General features: G+C 35.9%; 1 protein-coding gene across 1 annotated transcript; it reads left to right on the top strand.

Moving 5' to 3' along the window:
* Nucleotides 1-19,957: 19,957 nt before the first annotated feature.
* On the top strand, nt 19,958-22,223 carry LOC107846993 (U-box domain-containing protein 1-like). The gene has a single exon (XM_047398776.1). It carries the CDS (start codon nt 21,003-21,005, stop codon nt 21,609-21,611), a length of 609 nt encoding a protein of 202 aa, XP_047254732.1. The 5' UTR covers nt 19,958-21,002; the 3' UTR covers nt 21,612-22,223.
* Nucleotides 22,224-22,513: the final 290 nt, after the last annotated feature.

The following is a 22,513-nucleotide window of genomic DNA, read 5'->3' as shown; positions in this document are numbered from 1 at the left end:
TTCAGGTTCTCCTGATTTAACCCTTCATGAGCTTTCTTTATGACAGTAGTGTAGTGTTGAGAAATTCCTTAGATGGGAGAGAGTTAATGTTTCATGTTAAGAGCAGATTATTGTATGCATGTTTTATACGAGGGTGTAGATACAAAGATAGGCTTGAATATCCTGTTAGTATGCAAGCAAAGGGATAGCAAGAGGTAATATTTAGAAATTTAGAAAGTTCAGAGTGTGAATGTATATTCAGACCCTTGAGTTATGTCAGCCTTCATTATGCGACTATCATAAATCAGTTTCTATCTCAGTTACAGTTTCAGTACTCAACACTCAGTAATTAGTGCTCAGTCTCAGAATTAAGCACTTCAGTATCAGTCAAAACCTTAGTTTTAGTGTTCAGTTATCAGGACCCAATATTTAGTTCTAGTATGGATCCCAATTGCAGTATTATTTATAATGTCAACTTTAGTTCAATAATCAAATCAGAAAATTCAGTTCAGTTTCAATCTTGCTGGACCATAGCATACAGTTACCAGCTATTCAGTTATAGGTATTTCAATACCTCAGTCTATAGAATGTTTCCAAATCATGTAATATGCTTTGTCCTGCATTTTCAGACAATATAGCTTTTATGAAATCTATGATCAGTCATCTCATGTTACTCAGTCATTCCCTTCTGATATGCATAATACATTATAGCTTCAGCCCACCTATTCAGATTAAGTATAATTCAGCCTTGCATACATAGCATTTAGTTACCAGTTACTCAATTAATCAGATAAGTCAGTATGTCTATACATTCATGCATCACGCTTTAGTTTTGGATCTTAGATAATCGGTCATGATTTTGTACCTAGGTGCCTTGAGCATCGCCCCAGTATCTCTGCAAAGTTTAGCATTCTTAAAGAGACATAGTGTCCCAAAGGGGAGATACACTGTAGCCCCCAAACTTTTATGATTTAAACATGTCGTTTTCTTTAATGAATCTATCTTGGAGGAAGTGTCATTTATAAGCTGACCCTCTAGCTCCAAAACTCAACAGTAATCCATGTATTCAATAGCTCATTTTAGTCCACGATACGATACTCTATCCAAGTCATGCATTACAGGCTTAATTCAGTTCATAAATTAAGTTCCAAATTCAGTTATGTTCTTATGTTTCGCTCATGCATATTGAGTAATCAATCTCAGACTCATCAATATTTTTAGTTCATGGTAGCAATCTTCTTTGAGCTTAGTAGCAGTCTTCTTTGAGCTTACTCATTATCATGTTCAGATTTTAGTACCAAACTTGGTATTTAGTTCCATGTTCAGTTTTTACTTCAAACTTGGTATATTTACCATTACATGTTCATGAATTAGTTCAGTTATGTATTCCTGCATTAGATATGCGTGATCAGGTTACCAGTACTTTTAGTCATGCATTCACGTATCATGTCATTCATATAATTATGCATAGATTCATCTTATTAGTTATGTATCAGGTATGCATTCTCAGTTTGAGAAACTCATTTTATCGTAACACTCAGTCCTACATTCATAAATCAGCTACCCAAGCATCAGATATGCATGTACAATATGATATGCTCAGTTTTCAGTCATGTCATCCATGAAATCATGTTCAGTCATTCATGATCATCACTCATGTCAGTTGTCTTTCTCCCCTATCAGTCATTCTCATTCGAGGATGAATGTTTCTAAGGGGGAGATATTGTAATATCCCATATTTTGGACTAGAATAAAAGTCCGTCATTCCTATACGTAGACATTTAAAAAGCCTCAAACCCTATATAAATTTAGTGTATTAATTAATTATGTATTATGGGGATCTATTTGAGCATAAATTTAGATCATAGAGGTACCCTAACTCAAATACAAGCTGAAAGCTTTCCTATCGTTCAAGTTTTAGTGAGCGTCAAAACTTGGGTCAACTTCAATCAACCATAACTTGTTGTATATGACGAACTGGGTGGTTTACTATATATTAAATGAAATCTCTTCAAATTAGATTTCCAACGATACCAATTTCGTCTAAATCTGATATTGGAGAAAAGAGTTATTCCTATTTTACTCTAGCATGTCAGGCTGGAAATAGTGTAATGACATTCGTGGTAGCTTACCACATTTGTGATGCCCTATCACAAAGGTCATTAGGCTTAGGCAGAAACTAGCTCCTAAGTGGCAACATTCGTGGTAGATTGCCATATTTGTGATGCCCTATTACGAAGGTCATCAGCCTTAGGCAGAAACTAGCTCCTAAGTGACGACATTCCTGGTAAGCACATTCGTGGTAGTTTACCACATTTGTGACACCCTATCACAAAGGTCGTCATCCTAAGGAAGAAACCAGCTCCTAAGTGATGATGTTCGTGGTAGGTTACCATATTTGTGATGCCCTATCACGAGGATTGTCAGCCTTACGCAGAAACCAGCTCCTAAGTGACGACATTCATGGTAGCTTACCACATTTGTGATACCTTCTCAAAAATGTTGCCGAACTTAGGCAGAAACCATCGATTCTAGCTCTTGTGTGACGATATTTTTGACGCCTTGTCACAAATGTCGTCAGCTATGATTTTCAGCAATTAGGAATTTATATTAGTAAGGGTATTTTGGTCTTTTTCCTTCACTTTCCATGACTTATAACCCTCAAGGAGCGTATTATCTTCCATTCTCTTTAGTTAAACATCTCAAAAAGCTCTCTCATACACTCTCAACCACAAGATTATGGCTTTATCTCAATATCAAAACTCTCAAGAACAAGCCCCCGGGTTTTCATAGAAGAGTCTATTTCAAGGAAATTTCACCGTCAATCTTCATGAATTCTTAATCTAAGGTATGTGTAGTGTTTATCTATGGATTTAATTCATTCATAGAGCTCAAGAATCATGCTTTTAAATGTTATTTTGTAAACTTTTTGTGGTGATATGAGCATGTACTTGTTGATGATTGTTGTTTAAGTTTCAAGATGATATCTAAAGGTGTTTTCATGGAATATATGTGGTTTTTAGTTGAAAAACATGAACTTTGTGTGGTTTGATTTGATGCAAGTATGAAATCCACCAATGCCTTAAAGAATGCATGCAAAGTGTTTGATAAAATGCCTAGGATGCTAGAAATTCATATTTACATGATTCTATGATATATAAATGACAAGTCCATGTTAGCTATACACTTCAATATGGATTTCTATGCTATTTATATGTTGTTATTGTTGTGGTATGAAGCATGTATGATAATGGAGATATGAATTATGTACATGACATATATCCATGCTTTCCCCTACCATGTTTGAGATGTTAAATAAATACATGAAGTATAATATCCCTTACCTATGATATTATCAATTGTGGACTTCGATCTTGTGATCAAGTTGTGTCATGTGTGAGTCAGTTTCATTCCATCGAGTCCTGGGGGTATTCATACCCAAAAACTATAGTTGTGTGCCTAGGGCCATATCATGTTTCATGATACTCTCAGTCATGCCATGTTCCATAGAACTTAGTCGGTCATGTGACTCAGAAAAGTTCAATAACCCAGTTAATCTCAGTAAATCTCAGTTAATCTCAGTAATCTCAGTAATCTCAGTACTTAGTGATATCAAAAGCTTCAAAAATTCTAGTGCTCTTAGTAACTTCAGTAATCTTCGTAATTCAGTACTCTCAGAAATCTCATAAACTCAGTATTCAGAAAGAGCAGTATTCTCAGCTAGTTATCATGTATCAGTTGTACTCATTTTAAAACCTCAGTAACCTCATCCGCTAGTAGAGTCAGCCTTATTCATATAGAAAGTAGAATTCCACAGTATTCCAAGTAAAATCTCAGTAAATATAATACTCTCTGTAAATTCTCATACATCAGTATATTCCATCAACTACAAAACTTAGTAAAATTAGAATCAATTCATTTAAGTTATTCATGTTCAGTCTCTTTAGATGGGAGTAGAAGTTAGCACCGAGTGAACCCAAGGATAGGAACTCACCTACCAGTTTAGGGTGTGATTCTTAGCAGTCATCCTTGTGTTCCAGAACTACGTAGCCAGCATAGGTTGAGTCATCTTAACCTGTCAGATTAGGGTTAATGAGGTGTCTTAACTTATCAGTTTAGAGTTCCCACCGTTCTCATATGAGTACCTACCAGATAAGGGTCACTCACAGTTGTCCTTACCAGTGGTGCAGTATTGATACCCCTCCAGTTGAGGCAGAGAATGGACCCCAACTTAGCTATATGCATTATTGGGGCATGTCAGTTAGACAACTACTTCCCACAGTCTTAGTTTCAGTCTCAGTAAAAGAATTCAGATAGTTCTTTAGATTTCAGTATATAAGGACTGTCAGATACAGTCAATTAGACCAGTTCTTCATAATTCGACCTGTCAGAAACAATCATTCATTATCAGTAATTTAATATCAGTCTCTTAGTATTCAGTAATACAGTATCAGATCCATCACTTATTAGTGATTTACATATCAATATCAGTAAACTCAGTCTTTTAGTATCTCAGTATCAGTAAATCATGTTGTCAGTATTCAGACTCAGTAGTCAGTATCTCCATGAGTTCAGTTATAGTTATGTATGCATGTATGTATTCTCACATTCATATTATTCAGTATTGTTCATGCATATAACCCTTTGCATTTAGCCTACCTCACTAGTATACTCAGTACATTCAGATGTACTGACGTATTTGCACTATGGTGCTTTCTCTTATGTTACACCATAGGTTCAGAGGCACAAACTCCAGATCAGTAGTAGCGTTCCAATGTTCAATAACCTTATGGACTTATTCAACGAATTATTGAGGATCCTCATCTGGCTTAGACCCAAAGAAAGACGGAGGGTTCATTCGGGAGAAGTCCTGAATCCTAGCTGCTGCTGAATTGGCCACTGGGTTGGACGGAACAACTGTTGGTCATTCATTATGGACAGCTACATACTGAACAAAAGTGGTAAATACGGTCTTGAACTCCATATGAGAAATATATTCGCCCAAAGGATCTTCGGGCTGAGGAGCTGGCTAATTTCTTCTTTTTAGAGGAATGTTTCTGAAATAAGAGAAGAGCATATTAGACTGAGAGACTGACTTGAAATTATGTTTACTAGCACGGCATGAATACTTAATAAAGGGAACTATTCCTAAAACATCTCATATCCTCCTGTACATAAATGTGGCACACAACACACCCATGTATAAGACTCCACTAGATACGGCTTTTAGACTTCCTAGGACTCTATTGAACCTTAGGTTCTTATATCAAGTTTGTAATGGCCCAATTTTCTGAATTGGAATGGTACATGGTGCTCATGAACCCAAGGGACCATAAGCTAACCCATGACTAATATTTGTACCTGTACACTGTATATATAACATAATAATGCATAAAACATAAACATGTAGGCCATAAGGTTCAACTGAATAAAGAATCTGTCAAAACATAATATCCATAGGGGTGAAAGATACCCAAAACAGTTGAAAACTAAATCAAATCTAAACATAAGTCTGAATACTGAATCTGAAAGCCTCTAAGTGTTGTCAAAATAAGGAGTTGAAGGAACATGTCTCCAACTAACTCCGTAAACTGATAAATGTCTAAAATAATAATGAATAAATCAAATCATATTATACTCGAATGAAGAGGACTCACTAAATCTCTACAACTGGAAATGCTACTGCTACTACTAATCTGGAGCTCGTGTCTCTGAACCTATGGTGTAACATGAAAAGAAAGTACCATAGCATAAATGCATCAGTATGAGGGAATAGACTACGTATACGAGTGAGGTAGGCTAAATATAAATAGTGTTTGCATGCATGAACAATGCTAACTGTCTGACTAACATGAACGTAAGAGTACAAACATGCATACATAGTAACTGAAATCGTAGGTGCACGATAGCTAGTCCTATATGCTAATACATGGTTTACTGATGGCTAACATGACTGATACTAAAATTCTGATAACATGGGCTACTGTATCTAAAAATCCTAAATCTGATGGAACTATTTGAGTTTCGTACTGTAACTGAGTCTGACTGTATCTGACAGTCCTAATATACTGAAATATGAAGACCTATTTTTCTTTTACTGAGACTGATTCTGAAACTATGGGAGGTAGTTGTTTAACCGACATGCACCAATAACACCTATAGCTAAGTTAGGGTCCAGTCTCTGCCCCGACTGGAGGGGTGTCAATACCACGCCACTGGTAAGGACAGTTGTGGGTGACCCTTAGCTGGTAGGTATTCAAAAGGAGAATGGTGGAACCCTAAACTAATAGGTTAAGCCACCTCATCAACCCTAATCTGATAGGCTAAGATATCTCAACCTATGCTGGCTACGTAGTTCTAGAACATAAGGATGACTGCTAAGAATCACACCTAAACTGGTAGGTGAGTCCCTATCCTTGGGTTCACTCGGTGCTAACTTCTAATCCTATCTAAAGAGACCAAACATGATTCAACTGATTGTATATGGACAGATTAACTGACTTTCGTTGACTGGCGGAGTAGTACGATCATGAGAGTTAACTAAGATCATAAGATTTCTAAGGTTCCTGAGTCACATGACTGACTGAGTTCTATAAATTATAGCTTGATTGAGATTATCATGACAACATGACATGGCTCTAGGCACACAACTATGTTTTTTGGGTATGAATACCCCCAGGACTCGATAGAAGGAAACTGACACACATGACATGACTTGATCACAAGATTTGAGTCCACAATTCATAATATCATAAGTAGGGTATATCATATTTCATATAGTTATTCAACATCTTCAACATTGTAGGGAATGCATGGATATATTTTGTGTACATATTGTATATCTTTATTATCTTACATGCTTCATACCACCACAATTGCAACACATGAAAAGCATGGGATTCATATTGAAGTATATAGCTAAAATGGACTTGTCATTTAGACATCATAGAACCATACAAACATGAATTTCACGCATCCTAAGCATTTTATCAAACACCTTGCATGCATTCATTAAGGCATAGGTGAGTTTCATACTTGCACCATATTAAACCATCTAAAGTTCATGGTTTTCAATTAACAAACATATATATTCCATGAAAACACCTTTAGACATCACATTGAAACTTAAACAACAATCGTCAACATGTACATACTCATATCACCATAAAAAGTTTATAAAATAATATTTAAAACATGGTTCTTGAGCTCTATGAATGGATTGGATCCATAGTTGAACACTGCGCATACCTTAGAAAGGAAACCTTGATGATTTGCTGGAGAGTTCTTGGATTTGGGAAACTTAATTCTTAATTATCTTGAAAAAAGGCTTGAATCTTGCTTTTAAGAAATGAGTTTGATGAAAACCCTAATCTTGTGGTTGAGATCATAAGAGAGGGTTTTTAGGAAGCTTAGCTGAAGAAAAATGGGAATAATTATGCCTCTTTAGGGTTATAAGTCGTGGAAGGTGAAGGAAATAACCAAAATACCCTTATGAAATAAATTTGTGGTTGAGAGAATAAGAGAGGGTTTTTAGGATACTTAACTGAAGAAAAATGGGAAAAATTACGCCTCTTTAGGGTTATAAGTCGTGGAAGGTGAAGAAAATGACCAAAATACCCTTATAAAATAAACTCCCAGTTGCTGAAAATCATAGCTGACGACATTTGTGACAAGGAATCAAAAATGTGACAAACCATCAAAAATGTCGTCACACAGGAGCTGGAATTGATGGTTTCTGCCTAAGGCTGACGACCTTCATGATAGGGCATCACAAGTGTGGTAAGCTACCACGAATGTCGTCACACTATTTCCAACCTGACATTCTGGAGTAAAATAGGAATAAATCTTTGCTCTAATATCGGATTTTGGCAAAATTGGTATCGTTGGAAAGATAATTAAATTATCTATCTGTTGATAGGCCATGAGCTCAAAATTTCCAAGTATAATGAGAGATATGCTCGTTTGAAGTTGACTATACTAATATTCTTCTCAAGAATTCAATCGGTAAGGAATGTTTTGATTCGTCTGATAGCTGGGAGTTATTTGAAGCCTTAATATACATCTAACCTACTCATAAAAATATAAAAGAACCATGATGTACAATGCATGATCTTGGTACATGGCTCTAATATTGGTTTGAATTTTTTGGGGTATTACGCACTACTTAACCTTCTAACATTCTATCGTTAATCACATAACTTATATCTTAAAATCTTACCTAACACCATACTACTAGGGGGGTTCAACTTATTCTTATATACTTATGCCCTTATAAACTTAATGACTCACCCACAATTCATCATATTAACAATAGTCCTCATATACACATTTACCTCACAATTACTAAACTTTTCATAAATTATTAACCTAGGCTCTTTCACAAATCACATCAAGCGTACTAATTCATTCTCACAAAACATACATCATTAACCTTAAGCTACTACCTTTACCACCACATTCTACCTCTAAAGTTTAAGCCTATAGTCTAGCAACAATCACGCACCACCGGTGAAACATGCAACATATTATACTAGTCCATCAAATTTGGAAATCAACTCAAAATACTCATTTTATTTAACTACTACCTACAATCGCAACCCCTCCATAACATCACTATTACAACTTAAAATCTACTACATACCTTCTTACATGAAGTACTAGTTTATAACCACTAAAGAAAAAAAGGTCAAGGGGGTAAAGTCACATAATAGACATGGTCAACCTTAATCTTATATTATAACCCAATACGATCTTATCTACATATTCTACTTTCTCACATCATACTTACTAACCCCAAGCATACATTTAGACTACCTTCAAATTTCACATACAAAAATGAGTCTATACTTATAACTTATTGGCTAATCTAACCATTTTCATTTACAGCCTATAAGGGATTTATGTAACCACTATAACTATCCACTCTGGGCTCTTTCCTATTTTGAATACATAAATAAAAAAATCAAAGCCAAACACTTTCTCCACACACCACCACACAGTCTACAAGTCTTGCCATAATATTATCCAACCACCATAAAAGAGAGAACCACCCCTAAATCAAAGGGTTATACTAAAACTACTTATTTACTCAATATACACCCTCACTCTGATTGCTATCCTGGTGAGTTTATATCACCAACTTCTAGACCATCTCACTACTATTAGGTCATGACACTTTAACATATACTACTACTCGGGTGGAAATACAGTTCCAATATTCAGCTACATAGCATCCCCTGCAACAAGAATTTTAAAAGGGACTGGATACACTAAAATACCTTAGGCTGAAAAGCACGATTTCATCAAGATCAAAGTTTACACTAGAATCAATACACCGGGAAGCACTAACGGAATCCTTTAAGTCTTTGCACAATTTTATAATATTTTGTGACTTAATAAGAAAGGACCATACCATTAGATTCTATACTTCTACACTTGAATCACCTCAACAATAAGACATATCTGAGAAAATTAGAGTAAGACTGGGATAACTTTACTTTCGTATAGGTGACACCATAGCACGAACTAAAGTATGAAAGAGGAATATTCAGACCCTATAGCATGAACCAGAACATGAAGAAAGAGAAATATTTCTAAATGCCTTACAGCCTCCTACCTATAAGTGTGGTGCGCTACACACCCATAAACAGGACTCTACCTGACGCAATTTTGCAAATACCCTGGGACCATGAACCATGCTCTGATACCAAGTTTTTCATGACCCAAATTGGGATCCTAGTCGTGATGGGCATCTCGAATCGTAGAGGCCCAGGCGCCTCTTTTCTATCTGGCAATCACAAACACTATTTACATATAATAAAAAGAAATGCGAAAATAAAAAAACAGAATCATGGTCATATTCTTAGTTCAATTTAACAATACGGAATGAAATCAACAGATATCTAGATACTATCTATCTTAATTTGCAAAATCTCTAATACATCAGAAGAAAATAACTTGTCTATAACTGGGACACAACCCTGTAACACCTCGATTTGCTAAATTAGAATATTACACGGTGCTCATGACCCCAAAGGACCACAAGCTAACCCATGACTAATATCTGTACCTGTATACTGTATAAAATACTAAATAATGTGGAAACATGCACTGAAAGGCCATAATGTTCAATATTGAACATAACATGGATGAGATAACATCTGTGGGGTAATACAATACCTAAAATAAAAATGTAAACACTGAAGTCTGAAATATAATAGTCTGCATCTAGTCTAAAAGCCTCTACTGTCTGAATAATCTGAATAAGGAGTTGATGGGACATGTACCTAACTAACTCCAACTAATAACTAATCAATGAAATAGTAGAGAAATAATCATTTCCTCGAAGGTTGAGGACTCACTTCTATTCTAACTGCTGATCTTGGAATCTACTGCTGATCTGAAACTCATTTCTCTGAACCTATGGTGTAAAAAATAAAGAAAGAACCATAGTGGAAATATGTTAGTACAATGAAATGTAACGAGTATACATGTGAGGTAGGCTAATTCAAGGGTTAACATGCATGAATAATGCTAGCTGACTGTCTAACATGAATGCGAGAATGAATACATAAATACGTAACTGGGACTGACACTGTGATATTATGGTTATTGAATCTGAATACTGATGAAATGACATACTAATAACTGATATAATTGATATCATAAATAGTTGTATTTGAATGTAACTGATAACATGGGTGACTGTATCTGACAGTTCTGAATTTGATGAAACTATCTGAGTTTCTTACTGTATCTGAGTCGACTGTATTTGACATTCTTGAATCTGAAGAACTATCTGAGTTCTTTACTAAGACTGGTACTGAAACTGTGGGAGGTAGCATTTAACCAAAATTCCCCTGATACATCATTATGGCTGAGTTGGGGTCTAATCTGTAACCCTAATTGGAAGGGTGTCAATACTGCACTACGGGTAAGGACAAGCTATGGGAGACCCTTATCTGATAGTATCCCTAAAATAGAATGGTAGGGCCCTTATCTGATAGTGCTTATCCACCTTATCAACCCTTATCGAATAGTGTTGATGTCTTAACCTATGCTGGTTACATAGTTCTGAAATGCAAGGATGACTTCTAAGGATCACACCCTCATCTGATAGTATGTGTCCCCATCCTTGGGTTCACTCGATGCTAATTCCTACTCCCATCTGAATGGACACTGAACATGGTTTACTGAACTGAACATGAGCTAAGTTACTAAGTTTCCTTGACTGACAGAATACTACTGATATCTGACAGCTGACTGAGTCATGAGATCATGGAGATTTTTCCTGAGTCATAAGACTATCTGAAGTCTAAGGATTCATAGCTTGACTGAGAGTATCGTGAAAATATGACAGAGCTCTAGGTACACAACTAATGTTTCGGGTACAAGTACCCCAGGACTCAATAAAAAGAAACTGACAAAGCATGACTTACTTGAATATATAATAATCATCATAATACATTTACTGAAGCATTTCATTAAACATGTGATAGGCATAAGCTTGTACGTACATGGGGATTTCATGATATCATGCTAATTAGACACTTTCCCTTCATCTAGGCATTCAATCAAACGCATAGTAGGCATAGAATGTGTAAACAACATCATACAACAATTAACTATCGTGATTCAATTCCAATTTAATCATTCAAGGGTTTAGTCCTAGGGTTTCATGAATCTATACCATTACAAATTAACCCATATGGAATTTAACACTCATTCATGGAATACAATTCAATTACTCATTATCAACATGAACAAAAGCAGCCCAATCATGAAATTCATAAGAAAATCCATAACTTGAATTTATAAGAGGGATTCTTGGGCTTTATGGATGAAAGGAGTCCATGAATGAACACTATGTATACCTTAGTTCGTGATTTCACGAAGAATGATGGTGAAACCTTTTTGAATTTGAATCTCTAATAGAAACCCTAGCTTGTTCTTAAGAGAAACTTGAGAGAAAATAGTATATTTTGGGTGAAGAATAGCTATATCACGTGTTATTGTATTTAAATAGGGGTAGGAAATTGACCCTTTTAACCCTGGACGCGTTATTTAATTTCAGTAAAATTTTTCCGAACTGGGCCCCTGGCGCGATGCGAATTTATCGCGTCGTGTCACTGGAAATTAACATTGGAAAATTGAGGGATGGCGCAATGCGGAGCCATCGCGTTGCCCCATCCTTCGTGACCTGGAACTTTGGTGCGATGTCGCACTGAAATGCTGGAAAAGGGACGATTCTGAATTTGAGTACTGGCACGACGCGCCATAATAGCAGACACCTATTGAAAATTTCCAAATGTCATTTCCTCTTGTGGTGCGGCGTGCCACTGACTAATATGGCGTTGTTTTATGATGGGAACTTGAAATAGTCATAACTTCTTACTCGGTTATCGAATTTAAGCGAATCATATATCGATGGAAAGCTTATTGAATTTTTCACATGACAAAAAGTGAAAATCTTTCCTTCACTTTAGAAGTTAATACTAGGCATTCTTGGGATGAAATTTTCTAGAAATATTTGGGGTATTACAGGCCCCCAGTCGGACCCAGAACTAAAACACAAAACAATACTTTAGCAACAGGCGTTCCAAAATAAAGAAGGCTCGCCAACTACACACTTCGGTCTGAAGATTTTATGGTTTGGAAGGACCCCTGGGCTGACCTCAGGAACTGAAATGTAGGGGGTCAATACAAATATACTGGTATGTGAGACGACTCAAAATAGCATATTTTAATACACAATAGATGAGAGCATTTCATAAAAACAATGATCATAAGACATAGGTAAAAATACATGGGCATACTTTAGTGAACTCCAAAGCACTTCTTTGAAACCATGACTCACTCTTTGTTATTCTTCTGAGCTAGTCGATACACCCTACAAATCTAAAATTCCACAGGCGATGTGGAACCCGCCCTTGACTCGGTGGCCAAGCCTCCAATCAAAGTAGCCTCCAGGATTGGAGTTGTGATACCTCCCATGTGAGCACACCGCAGGAAATCCCCTCTATGTGAGATGTCCTAAAAATGTCATATCATGTAGGATCATAAATCATAAGTCCCGTATCGGCAACTACGGTTTCCGGTGATAAGCCCTTGCACTCAAACGCCTTCTTCGGGTAACTTACTAGCTCTCTTAACACCAACTTTTATTCCTTTAACGAAAACACATTCATACTTTTCAATCATTCAACACTATTTTATTAAGGGCATAGAGTCTTCGGGTATCGTCATACCCTGAATTGCAAGTCAATCAAATTACATCATATCATGTCTGCGGCATTTTTCACTTATTATCATATTCAAACCACCCTATATTTTAAACATCATATAAGAGAGAGTTATAAAATAGACTTTTCATTAAAATATTCATCAAAACATTCTCCTCCCAATTGTAAAATCAATAGGTGGTCACCTCATATTTGTAATTTCTTAAAAATCCTAGGAAGTTGTTAATTTGACACAATAAACATTTATAATGCGAAAAAGCATTCTCAAAACGTCATAAACAGAACAAAACCATGATCATTTAACAAGCATTCACCCATTAGTTTTTCGTTTAGAAAGTTCATGCCTTTAAACAACCCATAATAGTATAAATAAAAAATACCATGATAAAAAAGGGGGTTTTGACCATTCATGCCCTCATTCAAACTTTTCATTGTACCCCCAAAATATAAATATATTTTTATATTCAAAATTCATGATAGACGGTTCAAGACAACATGCAATTTCTTCAAAACAACTTCATGACATATACTTTTCAAATAATTCCAAACCCTTTCTTTATAAATATGATTGGGATCTTTAATCTAATAAAAACAATAGAAAAAAATTTATGCCCATGGTGTTTAGAGAATTTCCACATACCTTTATGACTTAGTTTAAAGGGTAGAACTCAAATCTTGATTTATTCCTTGAAAATTTTGGGCTTAAGGATTGATTTCTTGATTTTCTTGTTCTTAGAGGAAACCGTAGTTTGATCTTGTTTTTTAGAGTGAAAAGAGGATCTTGATGTTGCATAACTAATGAGGATTTATTAATAATTCTTTATAGAGTAATTAAATACATTGGGGAGGTTCTTTGAAGAGAAAAATTACCAAAACACCCCTTTTAAAGCATCCCGCCTTCGAAACTTTGAATTTTGCCCGACGGCTTGGTTGACGAACCATCAGGAGGTTGACGGACCGTTACATTGACCTTCAGGTCATGTCCAGTGACTGAACTACTATTTTAGGGGCCAAAAATGGTTTGACGGTCCGTCGAGTCGGTCATCACACCCTTGGCAGATTGATACCTCTCTGTAAAATGGGTATAATGTTTTACCCCGATATCGAATTAAGGCATAACCGGTGGCGTTGGAAAGAGGACTCAAAGACCTTCATCAGATATATAGTAGGACCTCTAATTCATTATATAGAAAAAGTTATGGTCGATGGAAGTTGACCCACGTTTAGACGCTCACCAAAACTCAATCGATAGGAAAGCTTTAAACTCGTCTTTGAGTTAAGGGACCTATATGATCTCAATTCATGCTTAAATAGATTCCCACAATATATAATTGATTATCATACTAAATTTTCATAGAATCCATTGGCATTTCAAACATTTACGCATAGGAATGATGGTTTACATTGTGGCCCAAAATGCGGGGTGTTACATTATCTCCTCCTTGGGATCATTCATCCCCGAATGATGGGTAGAAATTGTTGAAGCTTTAAAGGTATGGATTAAAGAACGTAACCTCTCATTGAACATTTTTCCTCAACAAAATATGCAAAGGCATCGAAAGAACTTCATGATAACCCCTAGTGAAACGCATACGCACGAAGTATTAGGTAGTGAAACTTTACATAGGGATGGCCTTGCACATGAGTTCTATGAATAATTATCTTCACAACAAAATGAATGAGTTTATTTGGTGATCATATGCCCTATTTACATCAGTACTAATCATGAAATGAGATTTCGTGGGAGACAGGATTTAGAAGCATTTTCCACTTACAAGATTCAGCGAATGGACCTTAAGTTTAGACACACTATTCATCTATGCCCCAACATTAATCAACACACTTCACCATGTCCCACCTCGATTCTCCCATAACACATCTAACCATAAGAATTTTGTGTCCCGCCGTATAATAATTTTTTGTTGAAGCCCAACTCAGAGGAAAGAGGTGCTAACTTAAACTACGGGACTTGCACTCTATATCACATTAAGAAATCACCTCACCCTATCACTATAATCCAATAACCTGAAGTCTTAATTAAAGGAATACTATCCACACGGCACATTGGTTTGTGTTTTCATCAATCACAAAGTTTAAGCCTATCATTACTACAGCTATTTCATAGATCTCCCAACTAAGACCAGCCAATTTAATCATTCTCACAAAGATTTTCACCACATAACTCCTTCTTAACTATCTCACGTCACAAAAGCTTATCTCCTTCTTCCCCCTTCTTCTATAACCTTAGATCTAGAAGTCACATCAAAATATCTGTCTTCAAAAACATCTACTCCCCTACCCAACACACTACTACCATCATACTTATATATGGAGGGTCATTGAGGGACCAGAGCCTAAACATCATGAATGGATGTAACACTTGTCAATTCACATCTTATACTTATTGCACTACTCAAGGAGGGACATAAAGTGAAGATAAGATAGAATAGACATAGAGTGCTTCCGATATCAAGTGTCTGGATCATAAGTAAAAGGTTGTTTGACATAACCACAACACAACATGATTTCTTAGTACATAGTACGGTGAGAAACATGGGTACACATATCTCATTATTTGTATAACATAAGGTCAGAATTCATAAAGTCAATGATTGAGACAAAGATTGATACTTGAAGCTATTGCTTCTCATTATCAGAGCTGAGATAGTCATAAGTTCGTACAACTTTATTACTTTGGCTAATTTCAGCATAAAATGATTCGTGACATACAAACATATATTTTCTTAGGACCAAGCATGGTGTGAGACATAGGTTTGGATCGTGAGCAACATAACATATGGCTTGGATACTTGGAATATTAGATCACTGAGGAAAATCATTGCTCCTTGTCTTGATATTGGAACATGATATGAGTAACATAAAGAGCTCAAACCTTAGGCCTAGGCAAGACATGAATACATAAGACATTGGTAGAAGTCCATTCAAATCGAAGTAGTAGGAGCTTGCTTGAATAGGAGTTGATTTAACATGATTCTTACTTGAAACTTGACACCACAAAAAGAATTTGGGAACTAATTTAATCCATCATCTCCTTCTTAGACCAAAGTCACCCTCCTAGACTAGAGAATATAACCTCTCATCAATCTATAACCACAGTTCTCAATACAATAGAGGATATCAGTATACACACGAACAAAAACTTCCTTTAAGAATTTTACATGAGGACACTAAATTCTTTCTAGGTCATCCCCCTTTAGGGATACTAATCATAACTTTTTCTAATCCCAAAGTCACCAACTTATGACTAACATTATTATGGGCATGGGCATCCATGCTGCTAAATACTTAACGCTCTATCTTCAACTCCTTAGAATACTCGCATTACACCTCTAATCATATAACTTACAACTTAACAAAAATTTTAAAACCATACCCAAGGCTCATATTGCCTACCTATATTTTCTCAATTTAACTCTAACAAACACCGTACAACAACTCACCAGACTTCTCCATACTAAAATTTCAAGAACACAAACTAGGTACACAAAACACTTATACACATAAATGTTAAACCTTCTCTTTTTAAGTATACTCTAAAGGAATTGCTTTCCAAGAATGCTACTCATAATTTTTCACTATCCTCTATCATCATCAACCTATAATTCACAGTCTCGTGAGCATACACATCCTCACTCCTTATTACATAAAAAATCCACTCTCCACTACTTGACCTTCTAACATTCTATCGTTAAACACATAACTTATATCATAAAATCTTACCTAACGCCATACTACCAGGGGGGTTCAACTTATTCTTATATACTTATGTCCTTATACACTTAATGACTCACCCACAACTCATCATTTTAACACTATTCCTCATATACACATATACCTTACAATTACTACTTAACTTTTCATAAATTATCAACCTAGGCTCTTTCACAAATTACATCAAGCCTACTAATTCATTCTCACAAAACATACATTATTAACCTTAAGCTACTACTGTTACCACCATATTCTACATCTAAATTTCAAGCCTATAGTCTAACAACAATCACGCACCACTGGTGAAATATGCGACATATTATACTAGTCCATCAAATTTGGAAATCAACCTAAAATACTCATTTTATTTAACTACTACCTACAATCACAACCCCTCCATGACATCACTATTATAACTCAAAATCCACTACATACCTTCTCACATAAAGTACTAGTTTACAACCACTAAAGAAAAGAAGGGAAAAGGGGTAAAGTCACATAATTGATATGGTCAACCTTAATCTTATATTATAACCCAATACCATCTTATCTACATATCTACTTTCTCACATCATACTTACTTAGCACAAGCATACATTTAGACTACCTTTAAATTTCACATACAAAAATGAGTCTATACTTATAACTTATTGGCTAATCTAACCATTTTCATTCACAACCTATAAGGGATATTTGTAATCACTATAACTATCCACTCTGGGCTCTTTCCTATTTTGAATACATAAATAAAAAAAATCAAAGCCAAACACTTTCTCCACACACCACCATATAATATACAAGTCTTGCCATAATATTATCCAACCACCATAAAAGAGAGAACCACCCCTAAATCAAAGGGTTATACAACTAAAACTACTTATTAACTCAATAGTCACCCTCACTCTGACTACTAACCTGGTGACTTCATGTCAAAAACTTATGGACCATATCATTACTATTAGGTCATGACACTTTAACATATACTACTACTCAAGTGGAAATACAGTTCCAATAATCAGTTACACAGCATTTCCTGCAACAAAAATTTTGAAAGGGACTGGATACACTAAAATACCTCAAGCTGAAAAGCATGATTTTATCATGATCAAAGTTTACACTAGAATCAATACACCTTGAAGCACTAACAGAATCCTCTCAAGTACTTGCATAATTTTATAATATTTTGTGACTTAATCAGAAAGGACCATACCATTAGATTCTAGACTTCTGTACTTGAATCACCTCAATAATGAGATATATCTGAGAACGTTAGAGTAAGAATTGGGATAACTTTACTTTTGTATGGGCTACACCATAGCACAAAATAGAGTATGAAAGAGGAATATTCTGACCCCATAGCACGAACCAGAACATAAAGAAAAAAAGACACTCCTAAATGCCTAGTAGCCTCCTGCCTATAAGTGTGGTGCGCTACACACCCATAAACAGGATTCTACCTAATGAGATTTTGTAGATACCCTGGGACCATGAACCTTGCTCTGATACCAAGTTTGTCACGAACTAAATTGGGTCGCTAGTCATGATGGGCATCCCAAATCGTTAAGGCCCGAGCACCTCTTTTCTATCTGGCAATCACGAACACCATTCACATACAATAAAGAGAAGTGCAAAAATAAACAAATAGAATCATGGTCATATTCTGAGTTCAATTTAACAATACAAAATAAAATCAATAGACAATCATACCCAGCCCCCAGTCGGACCCAAAACTATCTATCTTAATCTGCAAAATCTCTAATACATCAAAATATAATAACTTGTCTATAATTGGGGCACGACCCCCAGTCGAACCCAAAACTAAAATACAAAACAATACTCTAGCAACAGGCCTTCCAAAATAAAGAAGGCTTGCCAACTTCACACTTCGGTCTGAAGATTTTATGATTTGGCGGGACCCCTGAACCGAGCCTCAGACCCTGAAATATAAGGGTTCAATACAAACATACTGGTATGTGAAATATGGTAGAACTCAAATCTCAATTCATTCCTTGAAAATTTTGTTGTTAAGGATTGATTTCTTGATTTTCTTGTTCTTGGAGGAAACCATAATTTGATCTTGTTTTGAGAGTGAAAAGAGGATCTTGATGTTGTCTAACTGATGAGGATTGATTAATAACATTTTAGAGAGTAATTAAATAGATTAGGGAGGTTTTCTGAAGAGAAAAAGTACCAAAACACCCCTTTTAAAACATCCCGCCTTTAGAACTTTGAATTTTGCCTGATGGCTTAGTTGATGAACCGTCAGGAGGGTGAAAGACTATCACCTTAATGGTCGGGTCAAGTACAGTGACTGAACTCACTGTTTTAGGAGAGATGTAAGGATTGACGGTCCATCACAGACCTGACGGTCCATTGGGTCGGCTGCGCACCCTCGGCAGATTGATACCTCTCTGTAAAACGGGCATAACATTTTACCCCGATATCGGCTTAAGGAAAAACCGGTGGCATTGGAAAGAGGACTCAAATACCTTTCATATGATATATAGTAGGGCCTCAAATTCATTATATAAAAAAGTTATGGTCGATGGAAGTTGACCCAAGTTTAGACGTCCACCAAAACTCAATCGATAGGAAAGCTTTAAACTCGTCTTTGAGCTAAGGAACCTATATGATCTCAATTCATGATCTAATAGATTTACACACTATATAATGGATTATAATACTAAATTTTCATAGGAGGCATTGGCTTTTGAATCTTTACGCATAGGAATGTCGGTTTATATTCTAGCCCGAAATGCGGGGTGTTACAATTGGCTACCAGCAGATGAAAGAATTTACACAGATCCCTCTATTTTAGTTGACATTGCCATACTATGGCATGTAAAATTAGCCAAAGAAATTATATTAAGGAGTGCAGCCTAAAATGTCCTCCAAGTGGCAGCAATTTGACTTTTTCTTTTCCCATCAACCAGCCAGCTTCCCAGAAGAGTACAAGCAGAAAAAGTCACTAGTTCATGACTTTTTCCCCTTGGAGAATTAAGAAAATTTCTACCACTAATAAATTAAACATTTTCGAGTTATGAAATAGACCGCAACACATGAATGAACTTCCATTTTCACTCATGGTCTCCTCAGGATATCTCCCGACTGGGAATTTACTGGAAGCACTGATTCACATCTCTAACCAAGTATTCTCAATGGAAAAGCTTCCATTTCTTTAGGTGAAAAACATTTCAACTATGGTATGAAGGATCATGATTCTTTCTTCATTGTTTGAAGAAATTCAAGAAATATCATCCACTTTGTTGTTTCCACCATCCTCCATCCTCTGCTTTGCTGAACTTTACTCTGTCATACAAAAGGTAAAACTCCTCATAGAAAGTTGTAAAAAGGGAATCTCTTTGTGGAACCTCAGGCAAACAAAATTGATTTCAACCAATTTCATACACTCATCAACAAGATGCACAAGGAACTAGATATTTTACCTCTGGGATCGCTAAATGTCACTGTTGACACCAAGGAAAAAGTGGAGCTACTTTACAAGCAGGCAAAAAGGGCCGATTTATTCATTAATCCTCGAGAAATTTATAAAAATGAAGAGATTCTCCAGTTGATGGCTACTAATTATGACAGAAAAATCAAGAACAAAGGCCTCATTGACTTTGAGAGAGTTAAACAGAGTTTCAACGGCATTGGATTGAGAATCTCATTGGATTATGATGAAAAGATCTCATAATTAGAGACACAAGCTGAGAAACAGGTAGGCGCAGGTGGTCTTATCTCTATCTCTCAAATCAACAACCTAATATCCTTTATCGCCTTGTCAAAACTGCAATTTTTGAAGAACACCTTATCATTAAGCAAAATTTAAAGCATACATCATCGATTAATGTTCTTCATGATTAATTCTCCTCATGTTATTCCCTGGTTACCAGCATCCCTGATGAATTATGCTGCCCAATTTCACTAGATTTGATAAGGGATCCCATGATAGTAGCATCAGGGCATACTTATGATCAAAACTAAATCGCTCAGTGGATTAAATCAGGTAACTACACATGTCCAAAAAGTGGGCAGAGGCTCATACATATGGCTCTAATTCCCAACTATGCACTGAAAAGACTAATACAACAATGGTGCCAAGAGAACAACATCCCAATAACAGAACCTACTTTAATTTCTTCAGATTCAGAAAGTAGAAAGAGAAAGATTAAGAAATATGACCAGGCAATTGACTACATATCTGCTACTAAAGCTACTGTGGACGCTGTCAAAATTACGGATGAGTTTTTAGTTAGGAAACTGGCAACAAGGTCTCCAGATATACAAAGACAGGAAGCATATGAGCTAAATTTACTTGCAAAATCTAGCATGGACAATCGCAGGATCATAACTGAATCTGGAGATATTCCATTTTTGATGACTCTGCTAGGTTTCCGTGAACCAAGAATCCAGGAGAATGTAGTCACAACCTTACTCAACCTCTCAATACATGAGAATAACAACATTCTGATTATGTTTGTTGGTGCTATCGATATCTTAATTAAAGTTCTCCAATTTGGGAAAATGATGGAAGTAAGAGGAAATACAGCAGGAACAATCTTCAGCTTTTCTGTAATAGATGAATACAAGGCAATCATTGGGGATCATAACAAAGCCATTCTAGCTTTGGTTGGACTTCTAAAAGACGGAAGCTAACGCAGGGAAAATGGATGTTGATATAACACTCTTTAATCTTACAGTGTATGATGTCAATAGGCAAAGTATAGTACTTGCAGGAGTTGTTCCCGTATTGACCTTCTCATGGATGACAAGGCTGGAATAACTGATGATTCCTTGGCATTTCTTGTCCTTGTCTTGGGTTGCGACGAAGGGATACAAGCATTAAGAAAGAGTAGGATCTTGGTGCCTCTTTTTATTGATCTATTGAGGTTTAGATCTTTAAAAAGAAAAGATTACTCAATAAAACTTCTTCTAGGACTCTGCAAGGATAGTGGAGAGGAGATAGTGGGAAGATTACTGATGAATCCAAGAAGTATTCCTTCTTTCTAGAGCTTGGCTGCTGATGGCTCTCTAAGATCTCAACGAAATACTGATGCCCTCCTAAGAATACTTAATAAATGCTGATATTCATCTTAGTAACCCTGAAAGATGAGAGAAATGAATACACTGTTAATAACAATGTAAAGGGATGGAAAAGCTTTTAATAGTAGTTTATTTTTATTCAACCTTTTTCCCATTCACCTTAAATTTGATAACATTCAATTAAGTTGTAAAACCATTCTTCATTAAAGCAATGTTGAAATGCAAACTAACGAGTCAGTATAACTAGTTTCTACATTTGCTCCGTCAAAAACCTTTTTCTGTTTTGAGTATGAAAAATAAAAGAAGATAAAATCAAAGGTTTGAAATATATTGACCCTGGTTTTGTCAGATCAAAGCATATTCAGCAAAAGCACTGCCAAAAGTGCGAACGACAGTAAGATGAGAACACTCAAATGAAGATAATAAGGCAACTAGTTTTGATCAAACAACTTGAAATATAATATCATTTACATTGTCCTCTGACAAAGATAATACCTTATTATTGAACAATAGTA

The sequence above is a fragment of the Capsicum annuum genome, chromosome 11, assembly GCF_002878395.1.
Source record: "Capsicum annuum cultivar UCD-10X-F1 chromosome 11, UCD10Xv1.1, whole genome shotgun sequence".
Lineage (NCBI taxonomy): Eukaryota > Viridiplantae > Streptophyta > Magnoliopsida > Solanales > Solanaceae > Capsicum > Capsicum annuum.
This window is presented reverse-complemented; position numbering and strand designations above follow the sequence as displayed.

What these genes read in the sequence shown, in the direction of transcription:
- LOC107846993 (XM_047398776.1), top strand. Translation starts at nt 21,003, where the DNA reads ATGGCTCTAATTCCCAACTATGCACTGAAAAGACTAATACAACAATGG.